This window comes from Sapajus apella, unplaced genomic scaffold (genome assembly GCF_009761245.1).
Source record: "Sapajus apella isolate SASKATOON/1434 unplaced genomic scaffold, GSC_monkey_1.0 scaffold6, whole genome shotgun sequence".
NCBI lineage: Eukaryota > Metazoa > Chordata > Mammalia > Primates > Cebidae > Sapajus > Sapajus apella.
This window is the reverse complement of record NW_022436946.1, coordinates 69,774,541-69,800,872: the sequence shown is the minus strand read 5'-3', so window position 1 is coordinate 69,800,872 and position 26,332 is coordinate 69,774,541. Positions and strand designations below refer to the sequence as shown.

At 36.5% G+C, this 26,332-nt stretch overlaps 1 protein-coding gene and 1 long non-coding RNA gene across 2 annotated transcripts in view; one reads left to right on the top strand and one right to left on the bottom strand.

The window, feature by feature from the left end:
- The window catches only part of LOC116549699, a 46,009-nt gene extending 45,502 nt beyond the window's left edge, over window positions 1-507 (bottom strand). The window contains exon 1 of the long non-coding RNA XR_004268012.1: window positions 312-507. This is a non-coding gene — a long non-coding RNA (uncharacterized LOC116549699). The remainder of the gene's footprint in view (window positions 1-311) is intronic.
- IRAK1BP1 (interleukin 1 receptor associated kinase 1 binding protein 1) lies at window positions 413-22,286 on the top strand. The gene is made up of 4 exons (XM_032275465.1): window positions 413-813; window positions 11,406-11,471; window positions 20,631-20,761; window positions 20,866-22,286. The coding sequence occupies exons 1-4, from the start codon at window positions 499-501 to the stop codon at window positions 21,134-21,136; spliced, it is 783 nt and encodes a 260-aa protein (XP_032131356.1). The 5' UTR covers window positions 413-498; the 3' UTR covers window positions 21,137-22,286.
- The last annotated feature ends 4,046 nt before the right edge of the window (window positions 22,287-26,332 follow it).

Below are 26,332 nucleotides of genomic sequence, written 5' to 3'. Positions count from 1 at the left end.
AGTTCACCTCAACAGAAGCCTCTCACGAACCACAAAAACGTAGCTGAGGAAGCCTAGAAAGGCTGTACCCCAAGTGGGGACGGTAAAGTCAAAAAACACAAGGGTGAGGTAATCACAGACCCGGGACAGAGAAATCTAAAAGCCCACTCGACCTCACTACGGCTATCGAACTTCCTCTGAGGTGCAGAGGCGCGGATGCGACACCCAGAAGTTGCGAGAAAGGGCAGAGCTAACTGATAAGGCCAGAGAAAGCCCGCTAAGATTTTTTTGAAGGCCGTAAGGTAAACATGTTAAAAACTATAACTACTCACTCTGCCTACACCTAGTGAAAAAGATGCGGCAAGATGAACAGGGCGTAGCTAGCGCCCGCCAGAAGCTCCGCGGCCTCCACACCCGTCCCAGCATACTTTGCGTCGCGCAGAGGCAAGCCCTGGCGCGCATTGGCCCCTTCGGCTGCCGTCTGCCGGTAGTTACTATGGAAACCCAGTGGCCATCGCTATGTCTCTGCAAAAGACTCCTCCGACCCGGGTGTTCGTGGAACTGGTTCCCTGGACTGATCGAGGCCGGGACAACAATCTGATCTCAGGCGGAGTGACGCAACCGGGCCTCCACCACCCCGTCTCCTCAACACAAGCCCAAACTGCGACCCGCGAGGTGCACGTAAGCGGCACCTCAGAAGTGTCTGCGGGCCCCGATCGGGCTCAGGTGGCGGTGCGAGTGAGCAGCACCAAGGAGGTGGCGGCCGAGGCCAAAAAGAGCGTTTGTCGCCGTCTAGATTACATCACACAGAGCCTCCAGCAGCAGGGCGTGCAGGTGAGATTTCCGTGGGGGGAGGAAATACGAGCCAGACGACACAAAAGTCTTGGCAGATGGCCGGGCCCGATGGGCCCCTCAAGCGGGAAGGGAGATGTGGAGGGTCTGGAGCGTTTAGGACATCTTTGTCGCAAAGGTATTCCGGGACGCCAGGACCTGGCAGAGTGAATATTTGACCCATTCTTCTAGATGAAGGTAATTATTGGCCACAGGGAAATTAAAAGAATGCAAATTGGGTAGGTTTTTATCTGGCGATATTTGCTTCAGTGATTTTGTTTTTAAATTTGAAGTGATTAAATGTTAAAACTTGAAATGTTAGTTGTAATACTGCCCAAGTGGAGTGCTGGACACTAAATATTTTGTTTTGTTTTTATTCTGCTCCATGGAATTGGCAAGTGAAGAGCATGACCTGCTTCCTTCCAGTCTTGTAAAACTGCATGGAATGGTTCTTGAGTATGTTCCGCAAACAGTAACGTTGGGAAGTGGGAAAGAAGTTGCGTCCATTTTCATTTTATAATGATTTCCCCAAAATTTCTCTGGCCTTTTTAGATTTAACTTTTAAAAAAAGTCAAGCCAGTATTGTAGATGCCACATATATGAAATATTTCTACTTAGTTAGCGGAGATGTGCATGAGTCAAATCACTAAACAAATCTTACCTTAACCCTACTTCTGAGGAAAGAAGAAGAAAAAAAAAAGCCATCATTTAATCCACACAATAGCACTTTTAGGCATGTTTTAATATCCCTATTTTCCAAATTTAAAGAGGTTAAACAATGCTCTGAACTTTAGTTAGAGCAATATTTGAACTCATGTATTCCTGAAACCAGAATGTAAGTTGCTTCCAATTCTGCCAGACTCCAGATAATTAGAATGAAAAAAAAAAGTTAGAAATCATAAAGGTCTGCTAGTTCAGTTTTCTCATTTTACAGAGTGGGACCCCAAAGGTCAGAGTTGTGACTTATCCTAGATGACACTGAGCTGGTAAAAGTGTAGACATTGTTTCTTTCAGTTTATTGCAAGAAATGTCTTACCCAAAAAAGCAAGTCCTTATTTTTAATAAGAAAAGATAGTTGCATTCCGTTTATAATACAAACATATGAGTTATTACAAAGTCATTTAGACAAGATTTCTTCAAATGATTTTACCAATTTAGAAAAATTCCAATAATTATGAGTAAAATGGGTTTGATATGTAGAAAAATAGTTCTGAAAAACTGCTACTAGTGCTGTCGTCCTGTTTGAATAATATAGCAAGTTTTTAAGTTATTTACACAAAATAAAAATTGAGCTCACAAGGCTCTGATTTATATAAAACAACGCAGGCTGGGCACTGTGACTCAACACCTGTAATGCCAACACTTTGGGAGGCCAAGGCACGTGGATCACTTGAGGCCAGGAGTTCAAAACCAGCCTGGCCAACATGGGGAAACCCCATCTCTACTAAAAATACAGAAACTAGTTGGGCATGGTGGCACACTCCTGTAATCCCAGCTACTAGGGTGACTGAGGCAGGAGAATCTCTTGAACCCAGGAGGCGAAGGTTGCAGTGAGCCAAGATGGTGCCACTGCACTCCAGCTTGGGCAACAGAGAGACTGTCTCAAATAAACAAGTAAATAAATGACTAAGTCCCACTTACAGTAATTACATTAAGATTCAATGTTAAGGGAAGACATAGGAAGGATAGCAACTTCCTGATTATCTCTGCTAATGCATCAAAGCAGTCATGTAGATAATTTGTTCAGTAGATAATACAAAATATCACTTATATTTTCAGGATGAATTATGGGTCTTCACGAAGTCCTTATTCATTTTAAACTTTGGAATCCTGAGTTGTAAGGTTTATAAACATCACTTCTCTGCTTAAAGGGCTCCTCATAATCCAGACTCCTTTGCTTAAAAGATGGAGCCTCACTCTCTATCCTCATTTCCTATTATCTCCCTCACCTCTGTTGTATTTTTCTTTAAGCATTAGCCCAAGCCTGAGCTATGGAAATAAGACCCTGTCTCAAAAAAACAGAATTAGCCCAAATTCACCTTCTTGGCATTCCTTTCCTAATATAACACTAACCCCTCCCAAACAACACTTCACTCCCTATACTTGTAATAAAAACTTATCATCATTCTTAATTTGCTTGTCTCTTCTCCATATTTCTAAACTTTTCCAGAGCCAAGACCATTTGTTCTTTTTTTGCATTCATGAGTTATGTTTTAAATACATCACATAACATATACTCAGAAAATGCCTTCTGAATGAATATTTTTAAAAAATGAAACACTAAGTGAACAAATTATTCAGCTATGTTATAGATCATAGATTTATGAACTTGTCTGAAGGTATAATCTTTACTTCTAGTGTAGTTTTCATTGAAAAGTGTTTTAAAGTTCTAAGCAGTATTTACTCATTCAACAAACAAACATTAAGCATTTCATTTTTTTGAGATGGAGTTTCACTTTTATCACCCAGGCTGGAGTGCAATGGCACGTTCTAGGCTCACTGCAACCTCCGCCTCCTGGGTTCAAGCAATTCTCCTGCCTCAGCCTCCCGGTAGCTGGGATTACAGGTACCTGCAACCACGCCCAGCTAATTTTTGTATTTTTAGTAGAGACAGGATTTCACCATGTTGGCCAGGCTCTTCTCAAACCTCTGACCTCAAGTGATCCACCCACCTCGGCTTCCCAAACTGCTGGGATTCTGTACACGCATGAGCCACTACGCCCAGCCCATTGTTCATTTTCAAGCAGCACTTAATATTGTCTTAGTTTTTTTGGTCTGCTATAATGAAAAATCATAGACTTGGGGAGCTTATAAACAACAGAAATTTATGTCTTACAGTCCTGGAAGCTGGGCATCCAAGATCAAGGAGCTACTAGATTCGGTATATAGTGAATGGTAGCAAGAATTACCCTGATAGCTCTGCTTCCCCTTTATTTGCTTCTCTCTCCTACTCTAGGCATAAAATGACCTCACAATGTCTGGTCCTCCCTTCACAAAAGTGTTTCCATCACTCAGGATGCATATCTAAGTTCTAGTGCAAAAGAGGACTATGAGTATATGCTGAAGGGACTGTTTAACTTCTTTAACACGTTACAGTATGAGCAACACTAACGTAAGATTCCTCTAACAGAGTGCAGCTAAAAGAGAGACCCTTTTCTCCTTTTTGCTTCACAAAAGACCACCTCAGCCACCATGACACCACCAGCAGGAGGTATTGTCCACAGGAGCAGCAGAAGAGAACTTACCTTATATCATGAAATATCAAGACATACAGTTCTTGCAATGGACCACATGTCTGTGTCCCCACAAAACTTGTATGTTAAAACCTAATCCCAAGTATGATGGTATTCATAGGTGAGGCTTTTAGGAGGTAATTGGGATGTGAGGATAGGGCTGTTTATAGATGAGAACTCCCAAGACCAGAGTGATTATTGGCAGGTTGCTTGCCCACGGTCACACTGGGAAGTGGCAAAATTTTAACCTTAGGGTCCATGCTCTTAACCACTACAGGATGTTGCTTCTGTATTCTCTTGACAGTGGATAACGGAGATTTTAGGTAGGGAAGATGTAGCTGATGCAATTGATACCACTACTTACATCCTTTGGCACTTCACATTTGTGTGCATGCAGGCCCAGCTTCCATCTGCCAACATTTGTAAATTCTTTGCCTGAAAGTGAAAGCTCTCCCTGGCTACAAGAATCCACTCTGTCTGCAAATGGGGCCAGAGTGTAATGCCAGGGAGTTAAAGTCCTCTCCCCCAGCCCCAGCAGCCTTCATCTGAAGGCTAATGTGGAACTAGAATGACTGAGGGAACGAATGGAAAGATAACCCAGCATCTTCACCTCTTGGGGTAGGATAATTCTGAGGTATGTGTTCCACCCTGGTTCCTAGAATTTCTCTGCAGGATTAAATTTGAGTTGAGAACAGCAGTGATTTGCTTGACAACACATCTTTTAGTGTCTTTCTTTTCTGTCTTGCATACCACTCTGTTAATGGTGTTTTTTGGAATCATCAAAATTAACTGTATGCAAATCTTTTTCTTAGGATCTGTTTCTAGGGGCACCAAGGTTAAGATAAGAAGTAGGGCAACAAATTGAACATAGGCATGGCTACAGTTTTTCATTATTAAAAATGGTCCCAACATGAATGTCCTTGTAAGCTACATATTTATACATGTCCTTATACATGTATAATTGTAATTATACAATTACAGGTTGAGTAGCCCTTATCCAAAATGCTTTACCAGAAACATTTTCAATTTCGGAAGTTGGGGATTTTGGAATATTTACATTTTATATATGCCAGTGGAGTATTTGTACTCTGGAAATCGAAAATTCAAAATGTTCCAGTTTTCCTTGAGTGTCATGTTGGCACTCAAAAACTTTCAGATTTTGGAGATTTTGGATTTTCAGATTAGGAATCCTCAACTGGTAATGTTCTTTGAACATTAAATCCTGGATTATGTATATTTGAAGGCTTATGAAAAATTATACTCTAAAAACATATGTTTATATCTTCATTTGGCACAGTAGGCATTATTCTGTAATTTTGTCAACTTAGTAGTTCAAAAAATGATACTGTCATTTCTTTTTTCTTCATCATTTGAACTTTTTGAATATAAACTTCTAGTTCAAAATATTTTGCCCATTTTTCTATTGCCTTTACCTTATTAAAATTATAAGAACCTTAAAAATTAAGATTACAAATAACCTGGCCAGGCTCGGTGGCTCGTGCCTGTAATCCCAGCACTTTGCGAGGCTGAGGCAGGTGGATCACTTGAGGTCAGGAATTTGAGGCCAGCCTGGCAAACATGGTGAATCTCCGTTTCTACTAAAAATACAAAAATTAGCTGGGCGTGGTGGTGGGCGCCAGCATTTCAGCTATTCAGGAGGCTGAGACAGGAAGAATCGCTTGAGCCAAGGAGGCAGAGGTTGCAGTGAGCCGAGATCACACCACTGCACTCCAGCCTGGGCAACGGAGTGAGACTCTATTTCAAAAAAAAAAAAAAAGATTGTCAATAACATGTCATTTATTGCAAAAATTTTTCTCAGTTTTTTATTTGCTGTCTAACTTATAGTATTGAACATATAAAATCTTAAACATTCAAAATCTTAAAGTTTTGTTTAGCTAAATTCATTAATTTTTTTCTACCTTTGCATGTTATGTTTATTGGGTATATTGGGTTCTTCTTAAGCATAAAGCTTTATAACTTTTTTTGTTCTACCTTTGTATTTTTTTTCTACCTTTTTATGTAATGTTTATTGGGTGTTTTGGGTTCTTCTCAGGCATAAAGCTTTATAACTTTTTTTTTTTTTAATACATAAGGTCTCACTCTGTTGCCCAGGATGGAGTAGGGTGGTACTATCATAGTTCACTGCAGCCTAAAACTCCTGGGCTCAAGCTATCCTCCCACCTCAGCCTCCCAAATAGCTAGGACTACAGGCATGCACCTCCATGCCCAGCTAATTTTTTTACTTTTTTGTAGAGATAGGGTCTTACTACGTTGTCCAGGCTGGTCTCAAACTCCTGGCCTCAAGCAGTCCTCCCACCTTGACCTCCTGAAGCACTGGAATGCCAGCCATGAGCTACCACACCTTGCCCAATAGAACTATTAACTAGTATTTCCTGGACTCTTGAGGAACCTTTGTAGTGCATTAGATATGTGTGCTGTGCTTGGAATTTACTTTGGTATAAGGATAAGAGTTTTGTTTTCTCTTAAATAGGTAAGTAGCTGTACTGACACCATTTACTGAAATTTGTCTTTCCCTTACTACATGTGCAAGAACCTTGCTTTACATAATTGAAAAGTCAAGCTGTAATATGGGTTTTCATCGTCAAGGCTCTACATATTTTGATGTAGTTCCGTTGGTTTTACCCTCATCTTCCTGCATGATACTAAAATGGCTACAACATTCCAAAGCCCTACATTTTATACTGTAGCTTAAAAACAATAGTCTGTTTTCTGAAACCACATTTTTTTTTTTTTAATCCTACAGTTCACTGTAAATGGAAAACCTAAACTTAACTTTTGTGGCCAGAGAAATGCCAGACTAATTAGCTTAGATTCAGATTTCTGTCCATCTTTGAGCCTAATCCTGTAGCAAATCAAATGTGATCATCCTAAATGGTTTAGACCTATTAGGGCTTACCCTAAATCACATAGTTACTTCTCAGAGGGAGGAGGAGAAGAATGTATGACACGAGAATTTTGTATTCCTTGTTGTACCTACTGCTTTGAAATGTTACTGGTTATTGCTATTTGTAATCTTCAGATGTTCTTGAATTAGTTACAGAATTAATTAGTTCATTTGATCCTTGTTATGGTCCTGTGTTAGTACGACACTGTTTAAATTATTATCTTTATAAAACATTTGTAGGGCAAGTCCTCCCCTCATTACTCTTCTGAAAAAAATTCCCTGTCTGCAAGGAACAGAGGGACATGTTAAGTGACAACATGGAACTATAGTCAGAAATTCCAGATGATGGAAAATTTCTATACAACAAATAAAATTTCTGTTTATATTTTGCATTGTTTACAAATTAATTTCAGCATAACAGCTAATTTTACAATGTTGTATCCCAGTCCATTTATTTAAATGCTTTGTTTTTCTGTAAAGTTTTTTGGTTTCCTAGGAAATACTCTTCTCTTCAAATTCTTTGACCTAGGCAAAGAATTTATGATGAAGACCCCAAAAGTAAATGCAGCAAAATAAAAAACAGACAGATGAGACTTAATTAAACTAAAGAGCTTCTGCACAGCAAATGAAACTATCAACAGAGTAAACAGAAAGCCTATAGACAGGGAGAAAATATTTGTAAATTATGGATCTGACAAAGGTCTAACATCCAGAATCTATAAGGAATAAATCAACAAGAAGAAAACAGATAATCTTGTGAAAAAGTGGGCAAAGGAAATGAGTAGACACTTCTCAAGAGAAGCCATAGAAGCAGCCAACAAACATGAAAAAGTGCTCAGCATTCCTAATTGAACAGATGCAAATCAAAACCATAGTGAAATACCATCTCATACTAGTAAAAGTAACTATTACTAAAAAGTCAAAAAATAACAGATATTGACAAGATTGTAGAGAAAAAGGAGTGCTTATACACTCTTGATGGAAATGTAAATTAGTTCTGCCACTGTGGAAAGCTGTTTGGAGATTTCTCAAAGAACTAGAAATAAAATTACCATTCAACCTGGCAATCCCTTTGATGGGCATATACCCAAAGGAAAATAAATTGTTTGACCAAAAAGACACCCTCACTTGTATGTTTATTGCAGCACTGTTCACAATAGCAAAGACATGGAATCAACCCAGGTGCTCATCAACAATGGAGTAAAGAAAATGTGATACGTATACACAGTGGAATACTATGTAGTCATAAAAAGGAATAAAATCATGTTCTTTTCAGCAATATAGATAAGCCTTGAAGCCATTATTTTATGTGAATGCAGAAAAAGAAAACCACATGTTCTCGCTAAGTGAGAAGTAACCATTAGGTACACATGGACACGAAGATAAGAACAATAAACACTGGGAACTTCAAAAGTAGGGAGGGAGCACAGAAGTGGTGGAAAAAGTAACCAGGCTGGAGCGCAGTGGTGCAATCTCAGCTCACTGCATCTCCTGGGTTCAAGCAATTCTACTGCCTCAGCCTCCTGAGTAGCTGGGATTATAGGCATGCGCCACCATGCCCAGTTAATTTCGTATTTTTAGTAGAGATGGGATTTCTCCATATGGTCAGGCTGGTCTTGAACTCCCAACCTCAGGTGATCCACCTGCCATGGCCTCCCAAAGTGCTGGGATTATAGGCATAAGCCACCATGCCCAGCCAACAAGAGTAAAACTTTGTCTCAAAAAAAAATGAAAGAAAGAAAAAGTAAGCAGGTACTATATTCCCTACTTAGGCAACAGGATCAGTTGTACCCCAGACCTCAGCATCACGTAGTTTACCCATGTAACAAACATGCATATGTACCTTCTGAATCTAAAATAAATAAAATTTATATTGAATAGATGGGATATTTTCCCAAAAGATTTTTAAAGACTTTTTAAAAAGTTTTATGATTATCTGCATGTTTCTTTTTAATTTTATCCCTATGAATATAATTTTTTGGCTATTGAGATTGCTATCATTATGATTTGTGCTTCCCTATTGATATGGTTTAGTTCTGTGTCCTCACTCAAATTTCATCCAGAATTGTAATCCCTATGTGTCGAGGGAGGTATCTGATGGGAGGGGAAATAACTATTCTTTATGGTACTGGAAAGGTACAGAGATGACTTTATGTATTTGTCAAACCTCATAGAGCTGTAAATCACAATTAGTGAAGCCTGATGTATGTAAACTGGGGAAAAAAGGCATCAAAGAGCCTATCATAGGATCAATCCCAGGATAAAATTTATTCTCTGACAAATGAACCTAGTTTTTACAAATGAGTGACATAACTGTGCTTAAGGTGATAGGACAGGAAGTGTCCTAAATTACTGGGAAATTGTATTTTGACTGGAAATTATAAGGATGAAGAATAAAGATACAAAAACTCTATGCTCTAGTTGGTAAATAAGTCAGAAACTACTTTACATATATTCTGGGATTGAACAAATAAGTAAGTGGATATTGGATGATGGGAGCCAGCTTTGTCACTATCAGAGAGGAAAGTTACAGATAAAAATGGAAGTTTAGAATGAATTCTGCAATTCAGGATTAGAGTTGGAAACATCGGTGTGAACTCATGTTTAGCTTTGTGTATTATACAAATGGAAAAATACAGAAAACTTTATATGTGAGTGTGTGTGTGTGTGTGTGTGTGTGTGTGTGTGTGTGTGTAAAACCTAGCTCTGTCCACTGAGAGAGCCTAGAAGGAATGATACACCAAAAGCAGTAAGCAGTCTCATTATTCTAGGACTGGGGCAGGGAAACTACATAAGCCTGTAACATCTTGTAACAGAAAGTTAAGAAAGTGCTCAAAAAGTAAAGGAAAGGGGTACATCAAACAGATATAGGAGCCAACCTGAAAGAAGTCCCAATGGCCAAAGCTAGAACAATTTGAGCAACAAAAAAAGTAGTATTTATTGAGTGAGTGTGGGCTGCACTTAGTGACAGGCTTCCAGTTAATAAAGTATAGAAAGGGGGAAATAGTAACTTTACAGTGGAGGACCTGGCATACACTACCTTACCCAAGTGACCAATGTTAGTATCTTGAGTAGTGTCATGTGGATATCATGTACAGCCTGATGTGTTGTGATGAAAAAGGCATTTCATCTCTATGATATTCTTTCCTAAAATTTATAACCATAGTGTAATCATGAGAAAACATCAAACAATGTCAAATTGAGGGACATTCTGTAAAATATATGACCAAAATTTTCAAGGTCATGAAAAACAAGGAAAGACTGAGAAACTGTCAGGAGACCAGAGGAGACAAGACTTTTTGAATTAATGGAATACAGTATCATGAATTTGATCCTGGAGTAGTAAAAAGACATTTAATTAAAAAAAAAAACTGGTGAAATCCAAAGTTTGGATTTTTGTTAATGGTAATCTACTAACGTCTTTTTAGTTTAGACGAGGTACTATAGTACTTTCATAAAAAAATATTGCATTAATATTTTATGGGACTGACAGACATCAGAGCCATACTTGGAACTTTAGTCAAAGCTTTTAACTTAGGTTAAACTTTTTAGAATTTTTCTGGATAACATAAACCACTTTTAATTAGTTTATATAATAAAATTTAGATTCAACCATGTCTCCTTCAAATAACATAATTAAATTATTTGGCATAATCATCATACATTGATTTGGCATATATTTTGAAAGATACAAAAAATTATATAAAATATATTTTGCTTGTCCCCAAGAATGTGAGTAGCTGAAGGTTTTATTCACTGAATTCCCTTTTGGAAAATAGATAAGAAATTTAACTTTTTTGTAAGAATTATATGCCCTGTATTTACCCTGAGAATAAATAAGTATTAATATTACTTATTTATTCTTATTAATACTACTATTAATACCAAAGTGGCTCAGGTATATGTTTCAAGAAATATTTATATCATAGTGGTATAGCATCCACTTTTGGTGAGTGCCTTCTCTATGCCAAGTACTTGATACGCATCTTCTCATTAAATCCACAAAATGATGCTATATATGGTATATATTAATCTGATTTTATAAATGTGGAAACTAAGGCTCAAAAAACTGAGTAACTTGCCCAGAGTTGCACATGATAGGTATTAGGTAATTTTGTATTAAATAATTTGTAAATTATTTTTTAAAACTTTGACACTCAACATTAAGTATAGCTTATGTGCAAACAATTGCTTGTATATATCACCATATGTTCATACTTCCTTTATAAGCAAATATAAATTATAAAAGGAGTGACATTTATGAAATTTTAAGTAAATATTTACAGATTTCTGAATTTATTTTATGACACTTTTAGGGAAGTTCTAAAACATCAGGCAAAATTCTTTTACATACTTTATATCTTTCTGATTTTAATTAGTTTATGTTTCTAATTTATGTTTTAGAGTAATTGCGTCAAGCAGATAGTAATCATTCTCTTGGACTCTTTCTGTTTCAGGCAGAAAATATAACTGTGACAAAGGATTTTAGGAGAGTGGAAAATGCTTATCACATGGAAGGAGAGGTATGTACTTAAATAATTGGAAGCAGCATGATTTTTTGGAGACAGTTTGTCATTTACTTTATTTTTGAATTGAAATGAATATTGGAAAATGCTTCTTATTACATTGATAGATTATTTTTCTCAAAATCATTTTGGTGTTATATATCTGTTTCAGCTTTTAAATAAGTTTAATGAGATTTAAGAGAAGTTGTTTTAAATGAAATAAAAATAGCAAGTGGAAAATAGCAGTTAATTGCCACTAAATAAAATTTTAATAATAGTATCACCTAATGCACAGGAGAGAAATTGCTTTTACATAAAAAGCCATAAAGTCCTAACATAAAGGATTTGAAATGCTTTTCAACATTCTTTTGTTTTGCAGTGCAATTTTTCTGTATTGTGATAAATATTATTTAAAAATGAAAACCAGGCTGGGCACAGTGGCTCACACCTGTAATCCCAGCACTTTGGGAGGCCAGGGCAGGGCTCATGAGGTCAAGAGATCAAGACCATTCTGGCCAGCATGGTGAAACCCCATCTCTATTAAAAATACAAAAATTAACCAGGCATGGTGGCACACACCTGTAGTTCCATCTACTCAGGAGGCTGAGACAGGAGAATCACTTGCACCCAGGAGGCAGAGGTTGCAGTGAGCCGAGATCATGCCACCACACTCTAGTCTGGGCAACAGAGCAAGACTCCTTCACAAAAAAAAAAAAAAAAAAAAAAAAAAAAAAAGAAAACCATTCAACCTTTACACAAATTTAAAAGAATAAAACTACTTTCAATACACTTAATTAATGACAACATTTAGTTCCTACAACTGCCTATACTTTTTACTTATATTTAAAGATCTGATGGGTAGGCTTTTGTGAAATCAGAATATGTTCTAGTGATGGTTAGGTTACAGGACTGCTGTTTGTAACATTTTGGAGTATGTTTCTACTCTGAGGCATCTCCTTGTAACAGGAAACAAAGAAGAGTGGGGTTATATTGGAATCTTGTATATTAAATGAGAGAATCTTTGTCTTTTGAAGTAGAAAATATCTCCATCACCTGTTTCTATCCTCAAGTGGATAATACATTATTTTTCTGATTTTAAAGATGTGACCTTAGGTTCAAATCACTTAGGTCCAGATTTCTCAAAGGTCATATAACAAGAATTAGATTAGAAATTAGAACCCTGGATTCTTAACTCTTGAGAAGTAACTTCCACCATATTGTTTGTTGCCCCAATGCTTCCTGTAATCATTTTGTGATTTCGCCACTTAAAATTTTACATCAAGGAATTTTTAAGTTACTCATTATGATTTGAGTGATTCCTTTGGCAAAAATTATTTTGTAGTAGTAGAAACTGAAAAATATCTTTCAAAACAGTATGAAAAGCAGTATGATCCAAATTGTAGAGGGTAAAAGCCGGTAGTATGTTAGAGCACGCCTCTAGTAATTATCACCTGTTAGCACTTCAGACTATAATTAATATAGATAGGAGCAACTTATCTTAGTTAAGGAGGTTTATTGTGAAGGTACCAAGGGAATAATGAGAAAAAGGAAACAGTTCCACAACTATACAGCCAGGGTTCATGGAAAACTGGAATGTGTTTGAACCCCTGAGTAGTTCTAGGGACTGACCTTCCAGATGCAGAAAGAGAGCATTAAATCTGCTTGTTTTAAAACGTGACTAAATGAGAATATGGCTAAATTCTGTTCCCCTTTGTTCTGCTTTACTTACCTTTTTAATATTTTGTGTTCAGATTTCTTAGGAGAGAATCTAATTATATTTGGTATAGGGATTCCAGGTAGCCCAATTCGTATCATATCACACAGCCCAATACATGATTGCCCTTAGGTCAGCACCAGCAGTGAGTGGAAACCAGAGTATTGGGATCACAAGATACAAAATGTACCAACCTAAGTATTAGTAACAATGTGTGGCTTTGTGGCTATGGATTTAGCAAACACTAAAGCCTAACATATAACACATACCAGTATTCTTAAGCACTGTTAAATATATGGAATGGGATTAGTTGGTTGGTAGACTGCTACAACTCAGTAAGAGAAAAGCAAATAACCTAATTTTTTAAATGGATGAAGGACTTGAATAGACATTTATCAAAAGAAGATGGCCAAAAGGTATATAAAAAGGTGCTCAGCATCACTAATTATCTGAGGAATACAAATCAAAACTACACTGAGCTATAACCTCACACCTGTTAGAATGGCTATTATCAAAAAAGCAGAAAACAATGTTGATGAGAAAGTGGAAAAATTAGAATGCTTGTGCACTGCAGGTAGGAATGTATGATGGTGTAACCGTTACAGAAAACAGTATACAGGTTCCTCAAAAAAATTAAAAATAGAACTACCATATGATCTAGCAATCCCATTTCTGGGTGTATGTCCAAAAGAACTGACATTAGGATCTGGAAGAAATACCTGTACTTGCATGTCCATTACAGCATTATTCACAATAGCCAAGCTATAGAAGCAACCCAAATGTCCATTGACGATAGATGGATAAAGAAAATGTGTTGTATACATACAGTGAAATATTATTCAGCCTTTAAAAAGAAAGGAAATCCTACCATTTGCAACATTGCTATGCCTGGAAGACATTATGTTAAGAGAAACGTCAGTGACAGAATGATAAATACTGCATTATTCCACTTACATGAGGAGTCTAAAATAATCAAATCATAGAAGCAAAAAATAGAAGCTGGTTACCAAAGAATGGAGGGAAGAGGAAATGGGATTTCTTACTCAATGGGTAGTATAAAATTAGTTATGCAGATGAAAAAATTCTAGATATGGGCTATACAGCATAATGCCTATAGTTAACACAATGTTATGCACTTAAAAATTTGTTAAGAGGGTAGATCTCATGTTGTGTTAATGTCATACACATATACAAAGCAAAGGACACAGGAAAATTCTGGAGGTGATAGATAGGTTTATTGTCTTGATTATAGTGATGATATCACAGGTATGCATATGTCCAAACTCATCAAACTGTATATTCTAAATATGTGCAGTTTGTATATATAAATTACACCTCAATATGGCTCTAATTTTTTTTTTTTTTTTTGAGACAGAGTCTCACTCTGTCACCCAGACTGGTGTGCCGTGGCATGATCTCAGCTCATTGCAACCTCCGCTTCCCAGGTTCAAGTGATTCTCCTGCCTCAACCTCCAGAGTAGCTGGGATTACAGGCACATGGCTAATTTTTGTATTTATAATAGAGACGGGGTATTACCATGTTGGCCAGGCTGGTCTCAAACTCCTGACCTCAAGTGATCTGCCTCCCTCAACCTTGAAAAGTGCTGGGATTACAGACGTGGGCCACCCAGCCTGGCCTAAATAAATTTTTTAAAAGATTAGATGACGCCAGGCACAGTGGCTCATGCTTGTAATCCCAGCATTTTGAGAGGCCAGGGTAGGCAGATTGCTTGAGCCCAGGAGTTCCAGACCAGCCTGGGCAACATGGCAAAACACTGTCTCTACAAAAAAAATACAAAAATTAGGTGGGCATGAAGGCATGCACCTGTAGTCCCAGCTACTTTGGAGGCTGTGGTGGAAGGATCGCTTGAGCCCATTAGGTGGACGATGCAATGAGTCAAGATCATGCCACTGCACTCCAGCCTGGGCAACAGAGTGAGACTCTGTCAAGAAAAAAAAAAAAAGAAAGAAAGAAAGATTAAAGACTTAAACATAAAACCTAAAACCATAAAAACCCTAGAAGAAAACCTAGGCAATACCACTCAGGACATAGGCATAGGCAAAGACTTCATGACTAAAACACCAAAGCAATTGCAACAAAAGCCAAAATTGACAAATGGGATCTAATTAAACTAAACAGCTTCTACACAGCAAAAAAAAAAAAAAAAAAAAACAACTATCATCAGAGTGAACAGGCAACTATAGAATGGGAGAAAATTTTTGCATTCTATTCATCTGACAAAGGGCTAATATCCAGAATCTACAAGGAACTTACACAAATTTACAAGAAAAAAAGCAAACAACCCCATCAAAAAGTGGGCAAATGATATGAACAGACACTTCTCAAAAGAAAACATTTATGTGGCCAAGAAACATATGAAAAATAGTTTATCATCACTGGTCATTAGAGAAATACAAATCAAAACCACAGTGAGATACCATCTTACTCCAGTTTGAATGGTGATCATTAGAAAGTCAGGAAGCAACAGATGTTGGAGAGGAAGTGGAGAAATAGAAATAAGAACATTTTTCATTGTTGGTGGGAGTGTAAATTAGTTCAACGATTGTGGAAGACAGTGTGGCCACTTCTCAAGGATCTAGAATCAGAAATACCATGTGACCCATTACTGGGTATATACCCATTACTGGATATATATCCAAAGGATCATAAATTATTCTGTTATAAAGACACATGCACACATATGTTTATTGCAGCACTATTCACAATATCAAAGACTTGGAACCAACCTAAATGCCCATCAATGATAGGCTGGATAAGGAAAATGTGGCACATATATACCATGGAATACTAAGCAGTCATTAAAAAGGATGCGTTCATGTCCTTTGTAGGCACATGGGTGAAGCTGGAAACCATCATTCTCAGCAAACTAACATAAGAACAAAAAACCAAACACTACGTGTTTTTACTCATAAGTGGGAGTTGAACAGGAAGGGAGCATCACACACCAAGGCCTGCCGGGGGCTGGAGGGCTGGGGAGGGATAGCATTTGAAGAAATACCTAATGTAGATGACGGGTTAATGGGTGCAGCAAACCACCATGGCATGTGTATACCTGTGTAACAAAACTGCATGTTCTGCACATGTCTCCCAGAACTTAAAAGTATAATTTTTTTTAAAAGTCCAAAAAGAGAGCACAGAGAAAATGAAAGAGAATAAAATAATTTTAAAAAAATTCTCCAAATACCAAAATGCAATATTTGAATTTTGATATTCAATGGACCCAGTGGGTGCCCAACACAATGAACAACAACAACAACAAAAAACTCGTTAAAGCATATTATTGGAAATGTTAGAACCCCAGGAATAAAATGACCCCAGAAGTTCTAGAGAAAGAAAAATAGTTCACAGACCAAGGGTTAGAAATCTGAACAGCAAATGGACCTCTCATTGTCAACACTGGAAGCCAGAAACTGAAAGGCAAGACAGCAACATCTTCCAATTCTGAGAGAAAACAATGTCTAATCTAGAAATTCTTACCCAGCCAAAAAACAATCAAGGAGAAGGTAATAAAAGGACAGCAGACAGGGCTGGCCGGAACTGTTACACTGTCCATTATTTGGCCGGGATCTGATGGATAATGCCCTCTAAGGACGTTAAAAATGTAGAACATCACTCCTATATACAAGATCTCAAAACATTTCCCTACCGTACATGAGGAAGTAAACCAAGAAAGAGAAAAACAGGAGTTCCCAGGTAATGGCAAAGGACTGTCCCAGATTTAGGGGACAGGAGGACTGAGGGCCTCAGTAAAACATCCCCAAGAAAAATAATAAAGGAACTCATAGATTACCCAATTAATTTTCCCTACTTATTTGACTTTTATGACTCTTATCAAAGGGTTTGAAGGACATGTACAACTAAGAAAGCACACAAATAAAAATGAAGTGATTATTAACTCCCAGGAATTCAATGAACACTAGAATATGAAGACATAAATCAGTTAAAAGTAATGGGATGGAGAAAGATATACCATGCTAACATAAATGAAAAGAAAGCTGAAGTGGCTGTAATAATCAAAGTAGATTTCAGGGCAATGAATATCATAGATAAAGACAGTCATTTCATAATGATAAAAGAGTAAATTAATGAAAAGGGCATATAGTACTTAATATGTATATTTATAATAAAGCTACAAAATACTTAAGGCAAAAATAATAGAACTACAAGGAAAAATAAGTAAGTCTACAGTTGTTGTGGAAGATTTCAATACGTCCCCTTTTCAATAGTTGATAAAACTATCGACAGAAAATTAGTAAGAATATAACAGATTTGAGTAACACTATCCACCAATTCAACCTGCTTGACATTTATAGAACACTCCAGAAACAGCAGCCTACACATTCCTTTCAAGTGCACATTGAACATTTGCCAAGGTAGACTGTATTCTGGGTTATAAAGCAAGCCTTAATAAATTTAAAAGTATTTGGCCAGGAACAGTGGCTCACACCTCTAATCCCAGCACTTTGGGAGGCCAAGGCAAGCAGATCACCTCAGGTCAGGAGTTCAAGATCAGCCTGGCCAACATGGTGAAACCCTGTTTATAAAAATACAAAAATTAGCCACACGTGGTGGTGCATGCCTGTAATCCCAGCTACTCAGGAGGATAAGACAGGAGAATTGTTTGAACTCAGAAAGTGGAGGTTGCAGTGAGCCAAGATTGCACCATTGCACTCCAGCCTGGGCGACTAAGCGAGATGCCATCTCAAAAAAAAAAAAAAGTATTTGTATCATACAAAGTTTTCTGACCATAGTGGAATTAAAAACCAGTAACAGAAGGGTCTCAGGAAAATCCCCCAAATATGCTGAATTTTAAAAACATACTTTTCAGTAACCCATTTGTCAAAGAAGAAATTTAAAAGGAAACTAGAAAGTGTGTAAGGAAGAAATCATGCCAATCTATACAAATTTTTCTGGAAAACTGAAAAGGAAGAAATATTTCCTTCCTCATTCTTTGAAGTCAGAAGATAACGAAACCAGAAAAATGTAATTACAAACAAAGAAAATTACAGACCAATATCCATCATAAACATGTAAAAATTACAAACTAAATTTTAGCCAATCAAATTTAATGATTTATACTCATACATGCATACACATATGCACACACATATGTATCCTTTACATGCATGTATAAATAATAATATTAATACATAATGACCAAGCATGGTGTATCCCAGGTTGGTTAACATTCAGAAATTGGTCTATGTAATTCACTATATTAATAGATTGAAAAAAATCACACGATCATCTCAATAAATGCCGAAGAAGCACTTAACAAAATCCATTATTTATTCCTGGTAAAAATTATCAGTAAAATAAGAATAGGTATTTTCCTCAAACTGATAAGAAGAATCCATGAAAACCTATAGCTAATATCATACTTAATGGTGAAACACTGAATGTTTTGTGCCTAAGATCAGGCACAAGACAAAGATAGATGTCTTCATTCATGTCCTCTTTCACCATTGTATTTGAAATTCTAGCTAGAAAAAGAATAAAAGCTGGAAAGAAGTGAAACTGTCTTAATGCATGGACGACATGACCATTTTTGTAGAAAATTTGATGGAATCTACAAAAAAGCCATTAGAATTAGTAAGCATCAAAAAAATTAAAATACATAGGGATAAATCTATTATAAACGTGAAAGACCTGTATGCTGAACACTGCAAAGCATTGCTGAGAGAAATTAAAGAGGACTTAAATATGGAGAAACATAATCTTGTTCATGGTTTGGAAGAGTCAGTATTTCAGATATCAGATCTCCCTAAATTGATCTATATAATCCTAATGAAAATCTCAGCCAGCTTTTCAAAAATAGAAATTGACAAACTGATTACAAAATACATTTGGAAATGCAAAGGATCTAGAACTAGTTTGAAAAAGCAGCATCTTTATTTATAATAGCCCCAAACTGGAAGAAACCGAAATGATTTAAAAAAAAAAAAACTGTGATTAGATCATATAATTAATACTATTCAGCATAAAAGGAACAAAAACTATCATGCCACAATGTGGATGAATTGCAAATACATTATGCTAAATGAAAGAAGTGGTCTCAAAGACTACATCCTATATGCTTCCATTTATATGACATTCTGAAAAAGGCAAATCTTTAACAGTGGAGAATGTATCAGTAGTTACCAGGGTTTGGGAATTGGGGAAGGAACTGATAAAGGAGTTACTTGAGGGAATTTTTAGGGGTGTCGGAACAGGTAAATTTTTGTTATGTCGTTTACAAAGTTCTATACCTTTTTCAAAAGTAATAGAATTCACTAGGCATGGTGGCACGTTCCTGTAGTCCCAGCTACTTGGGGGGCTGAGGCAGGAGGATCATCTGAGCCAGGGTTGAGGCTGCAGTGAGCCTGTGATCATACCACTGCACTCCAGCCAGGGAAATAGAAAAAGACTCTGTCTCAAAAAAAAAATTATGATTAAAGACAGATGGTCTGCATTGTAGAAGGTGAGGTTATCTTATGTCTCTCTTTGCTACTCCAGTTTATTGTCTGATATTTGTACTTTTTGTTTTACATATTGAGCTTGTGTAAGGGTTCTTTAGAAGAAAAGGTTTATGCTGGGTGTGGTTGCTCATCCCTACAACTGCCGAGGTGGGAGAATTGCTTGAGGCCAGGAGTTTGAGACCATCTTCAGTGACATCGTGAAACCTCCCACCTCTACAAAAAAAATTGTTTTAATTAGCTGGGTATGGTGGTACATGCCTGTAATCCTACCTACTTTGGAAGGCTGAGGTAGGAGGATCGCTTGAGCCCAGGAGTTTGAGGCTGCAGTGAGCTATGATTGTGCCAACGCATTCCAGCCTAGACAACGAAACAAGATCTTGTTTCTCCTAAAAAAATAAAAAGAAAAATAAAAAAAGACGAAATTTAGTTTTCTTTATCAAAGAGTTTACGGTTTTAAAGTATTACTGAATATAAGGACTACTTCCACATATTTAAAGGCAGAAGACCCTGCTAACAGCACTAAACAGATCAAGGTAAAAAAGTAACAATACATTAGCTTCCACATTAGATCTGAACATAACTATTGGAAGAGGAAACATTTCTCATGATAGCAGTGAAGTATGACATACTACTAATTAGGAAGCTAAGGGCATTGATTAGACAAAGGAATCGTGAAAAAGTTACCAGAATTAAAATTTAGCTAAGTAATAAGGTTTAAGTGAAACTCATCCAATTTCATTTAAAATTCTCTGGCTTAAAATAAATTTTTTAAAATTAAAGACAATATTAGAATAAGTTTGAAAATTCAAAAGCAAAAATCTTAAAGAACAAAATAGTTATTAATATCAAATAGGCTTTTAAAAATCTGTTAAATACTATAAAAGGACCTCATAACCTGGCTTTACTTTTTTTACTCACATTTAGAGAAACTCTTGAAACAATACATCAGACATGAAAATAATATCGTGTCATTTCATTTACAGGTCTGCATTACATTTACTGAATTTGGAAAAATGCAAAATATATGTAACTTTCTTGTTGAAAAGCTAGATAGCTCTGTTGTCATCAGCCCACCCCAGTTCTATCATACTCCAGGTTCTGTTGAGAATCTTCGGTAAGTTTAAGTGCATCTTTGACTAAGTTATGCTTTAAACAAAACTATCCAGTGCTACATTTCATTGAGTGTCATATTAATAATCTCTCCATTTAATTCCTAAGACGGCAAGCCTGTCTTGTTGCTGTTGAGAATGCGTGGCGCAAAGCTCAAGAAGTCTGTAACCTTGTTGGCCAAACCTTAGGAAAACCTTTACTAATCAAAGAAGAAGAAACAAAAGAATGGGAAGGCCAAATAGATGATCACCAGTCATCCAGACTCTCAAGTTCATTAACTGTACAACAAAAAATCAAAAGTGCAACAATACATGCTGCTTCAAAAGTATTTTTAACTTTTGAGGTAAAGGGGAAGGAGAAGAAAAAAAAGCACCTTTGAAATTCCAACCAAATTATATTGTACTTGTATCTTTTTACCTATTTTTATACTTTTTATAATGTTTGCTTTTGTCCTGAATATATATATATATATTGTATATTAGATAAGCTATTTCTCTCCAAAATCTACAAGCCTTTGAATATAGTCCCACAAAATTCTTATGTTCACTTTCTATTTTTAAAAGACTACTCTGAAAAACACTCTTGGGAAATAAATGTATTATGTACATACTTATATACTGACAGTTCATACAAGTGCATATGTAATACTTTTATTATAAGGACAAATATTGACTCTTGCATTTCATAATTCTTAAAGATATTTAAGCTAACATTTTCTCAGCCACATTTTTATATAAAACCAAATTTTATATCAAAACTAGGTTTCCATAAGTTAGTTAAATTTTTTAAATTGTAAGACAAAAATTTTATATATGGAAAAGAATTATTATATTCCATCAAACCTAGTAATTTTCCACAACAAAAGATGACTATAAATACATAATTTTAAGTGCATCCCGTCAGGTCTTATATTTGATTTTACTTTAATTAGAAGCTAAGTAGTTACCCTGTTACTTTTTCATGGATGCTAACAGAAGACATGAGATTCCTGGGACAGAAACAAAGGACTATTAACTCATGGCACAACAAGGAGCATGAGCATCAGCACATTCTCATTGTTTCCCCCTGTCTCAGTTCCCACGGGGGCATCATGATGTGGCCATATGCAATATAGCTACATACACAATGAGCTTTTGTTGTAGGTAAAAAATACTGAGCTTGGAGGGTTCATTGCTTTTTATCATGAATAATTAAACCTGCCCTTTACCCCATCCCTTACAGATGCTCACTCCAAACTCAATACAGGTACAGAGAAATGACCCAAGTAAAGAACAGTCAAGGTCTTGCATGCTTGTCACACCCAGCACTATGTGTAGGAGGGTGAAGTCTTTGGAGGGCTATCTCACATCTAACGATTTCTTTACTTGGACTGGAGACCATTTTTGTAAGATGCAGACCAACAACTGTGACCTTAACAACTTCACAGCATGAATAGAAATGGTGATAAATAATTCATAGCTTTTTATGAAAGAACAGTGAAGTGTAATAAGAAAATGTTTTGATGCCAAAAATAAAAGATTTATTATTTGGATCACACTCCAACAGGGCTTCTTAGAGTGATACAAATAAAAGCAAACAATATGTGTAATTTAAAATTTCCTAGTACACACATTTTTTTTTCTCTGTTGCCCAGGCTGGAGTGCAGTGGCAGGATCTTGGCTCATTGCAACCTCCGCCTCCCAGGTTCAAGCAATTCTTCTGCCTCACCCTCCCAAGTAGCTAGAATTACAGGCACATGCCACCATGCCTGGCTAATTTTTGTGTTCTTAGTAGAGACAGGGTTTCACCACATTGGCCAGGCTGGTCTCTGATCCACCCACCTTGGCCTCCCAAAGTGCTGGGATTATAGGCATGAGCTACCATGCCTGGCCCTGTACACATATTTTTAAAAGTAAAACTTTAAAAAGGAAACAGTTGAAACTAATTTTAATAACATTTTATTTAACCAAATATATCAAAAATATTATTTCAGCATGTAATCAGTATTTTTTAAATTATTAATGAGATATTTATGTTTTATATTGTCTTCAAAATCCAGTGTATATTTTTACATTTTAGCACATCTCAATTTGGATGCTAAATTTTTATCAGAAATATTCAATCTGTATTTAAATATCCTAAAATGTACAGTTAAAAAAGAGATTCACATACCCAAGTTGTTTTAGCATGCTTAAAAAATCTTGTACCTGGATCAAGTATCACTTTTTAAATTAATTAAAATTAAATAAAATTTAAAATGTAGTTTCTCAGTCACACTAGCCATATTTCAAGTACTTGAAAGCTACAAATGGCTTGTGGCTACCTTGCTGGACAGAGTAAGGTCATGCACTGAGATAATGATCATTAAGGCCATTTGAAAGTTAACAGCAAGTATGTCTTACTGCTATTGAATTGCATGTTATCAGGCAATCATAAGCCATGTCTGTTATGCAGCATAGGCTTTCCATTCTCCATACATCTAGGTCATAATGTTTTTCCATTGATAAATCTGGATGTTTATATACCAACATTACTTCATTACAATATATTCCAGTATATAGTGTCCATCTCAAACAATTTCATTCATCTTATTGGAGTGTTACTATGGGGGAAGAGTAGCAGCTAAGAAGAGTTTGAGTCTAACACCATTATATTCCAATCTTGACTTTACTACTGGAATGTAAGCTTCTTGAGAATGGGGATCTTGTCTGTCTTGTTCACAGTTGTGTTCCCAGCCCCAGAGGTAATGGTAATGTCAAGGCCAATAGCAAGTATGCTCTCAAATATTTGCTGAGAAAATTTACTAGCTGGACAAAAGGCAGGGTACTTAAATCTCTTTAATCTTCCTTTTTCCTTACAAATGAAAGAGACTAATAGTACTTACCTTGCGGTGTTATTATAAGGACTAAAGTTGATAAATACATGATCATGAGAACAATGCCTAACACATACATAGCCGTCACTCTGAAAGCGGTAGCCATTATATCAACTGCATTGTTTGATTATTGTCAACTCAATTAAAAGTTGGCTTTTTCAAATCCTCCATTAAGAAGAATTTTTAAATAGCCATATTGAAAATAAAGTTATCAACAAACCAATGTAACATATGTTGAATTTTTATTTTCCCCAAAAAAGTTACTATCCAGTTATACAGAAAAGTAGAATGAGGCTGTGCATCAAGAAAAAATTGTTCATTCTCAACAAAAAATCACATGGGCAATGTTTTTTAAGCTATGGGTTTGTGCTATATTTGGTTTCATCATGTTTGATAAAAAAGGCTTCCAACTTAGCATGAAATACCTAAAGACAATTTTTTTTTAAGTTAGCAAGCACTTTTTAGAGTTTCCAGGAAATTTTAAAGATGTCGCTTTCAAACAAAAAAAATCCTGTAAAATATACAATCCTATACTTTTTAATAGAAGAGCTTAGAAAATAAACCCTTGAAAGACTGGAAAGACTTATGTGTAGCATTCTGTATACTTAAGGGTATCAAATTTGTCAGTTGATGGCAATTTAATTTCTTGATATATGGCATACACCGGAGTCTTAAGATGAATTATTTAGGGGATCTGTGCCACAAAGCCTACTAGAATAAACCTATCCTAAACTTAATCCTGTTAGAATTTCCTTCTTTTGAAATTCCCACCCCCCTCAAAAAAAAAAAGAAACAAAAAACCTTTCTGGAAAATAGAAAGTTATAATTTCTATGTTCTGAAAGACAAAAAAAAATTTCTAAATAGGATATTTGAAAAAGACCAACTATATTATAAGCTCCTTTTTAAAAGGAAATGTTATTAAAATAAGATTTCATATATTACTGATAATTCATAATGAATTTTAGGATTCCATTCAGTTACATACTAAAAATAAATTTTTATGGTAGCAATTTACTTTTATCAGTATTCTTATTTGACAGTCAATTTGAGTTCAATGTAAACAAGTAGGACTTGGAAAAGTATTTGTAACTCAAGATGCCATACCTCATATCCTGTAATTATTGTTTTGTAATATTCCTTCTCAGAAACGTGGGCCAAGGATATCCCAATTCTGCCAGACTTGTTGATAAGAATTTAATAGTGAGGAGTTCTTATAGCCTACAAAAATAAAAGCATGAATTATGAGATCAAATGTGGGAGTTAATATGTGATTATCCATATTATAAAATGGAAGCAAATGCTTTATTCCAACAAAAAAGGCCTATATAAATTAGTTTAATTAAGCTAACATTTAGACATTTACTATTACATATATGGTTTTGGAAACCAAATCACTGAGTTTGTTGTTGTTTGAGACAATGTTCCTCTGTCACCCAGGATGCAGTCAGTAGCTCAATCAGCTCACTGCAGCCTCAAAACTCCTGGGCTAAAGAAATCCTCTCACCTCAGCCTTTTAAGCAGCTGAAACGTCAGGTGCATGCCACCAGACCTAGCTAATTTTTTATTAGAGATAAGTTCCTGCTATGTACCCCACACTGGTCTCAAACTCCTGACTTCAAGCAATCCTGCCTCAGCTTCCCAAAGTGCTGGATTACAGGCATGAGCCACTGCACCCAGCCCCAAATAGCTTCTACTCATAACGTAGTATGGCCTAAATTTATCTAAAATGCCCGGGTAGACGAGGCATGTTGGCTCATACCTGTAATCCCAACCCTTTGGGAGGCCGAGGTAGGCAGATCACTTGAGGTCAGGAGTTCCGGACCAGCCTGGCCAACACGGTGAAACTCAGTCTCTAGTAAAAATACAAAAATTAGTCAGGCATGATGGTGTGTACCTGTAATCTCCACTACCTGGGAGGCTGAGACAGGAGAAACACTTGAACCTGGGAGGTGGAGCTTGCCACTGCACTTCAGCCTGGGTGACAGAGCAAGACTCCATCTAAATACATAAATACATACATACATACATACATACATACATAAAATGTCTGGGTATCTTACAAGACTGTGGTTCAAGGTGGGTAATTCAAATCAGAAACTGCTGTTCAAGACAGGTAATATTAATAGAAATATTTCAAGAAGGATTGCTTGTACTATTTTACTAGAAGAATAAAACTCTTATAAACCTGTTTATCAGGAGGATATTGGTTTCAGCAACTTCTGGAACCCTTCTTCAACATCCCAACCAACAATTTCTCCCAGATGGCCATATCACCTGTGAATTATCATGAATCCCATATCAAATGAACAAATGCTGGCTTTGGACTCTGAATGTAAGTTGGTTCATTATAAGAGTAAAAAAAAAAAAAAAACTAAGAAAAAACATACTATATTATTTGCTGCATAGGGTTTAAGCTTTATTAGGAGGCCAGGCACGGTGGCTCACATGTGTAATTCCAACACTTTGGGAGGCCGAGACGGGAGGATCACTTGAGGCCAGGAGTTTGAGACCAGCCTGGCCAACATGGCGAAACCCCATCTCTACCAAAAATACAAAAAAAAAAAAAAAAAAGCGGGGCATGGTGGTCCACATCTGTAATCCCAGCTACTCACAAGGCTGGGGCATAAGAATCACTTGAACACAGGAGGCAGAGGTTACAGTGACCTGTGATCACACCACTGCACTCCAGCTTGGGTGATGGTGCGAGACTGTCTCAAAAA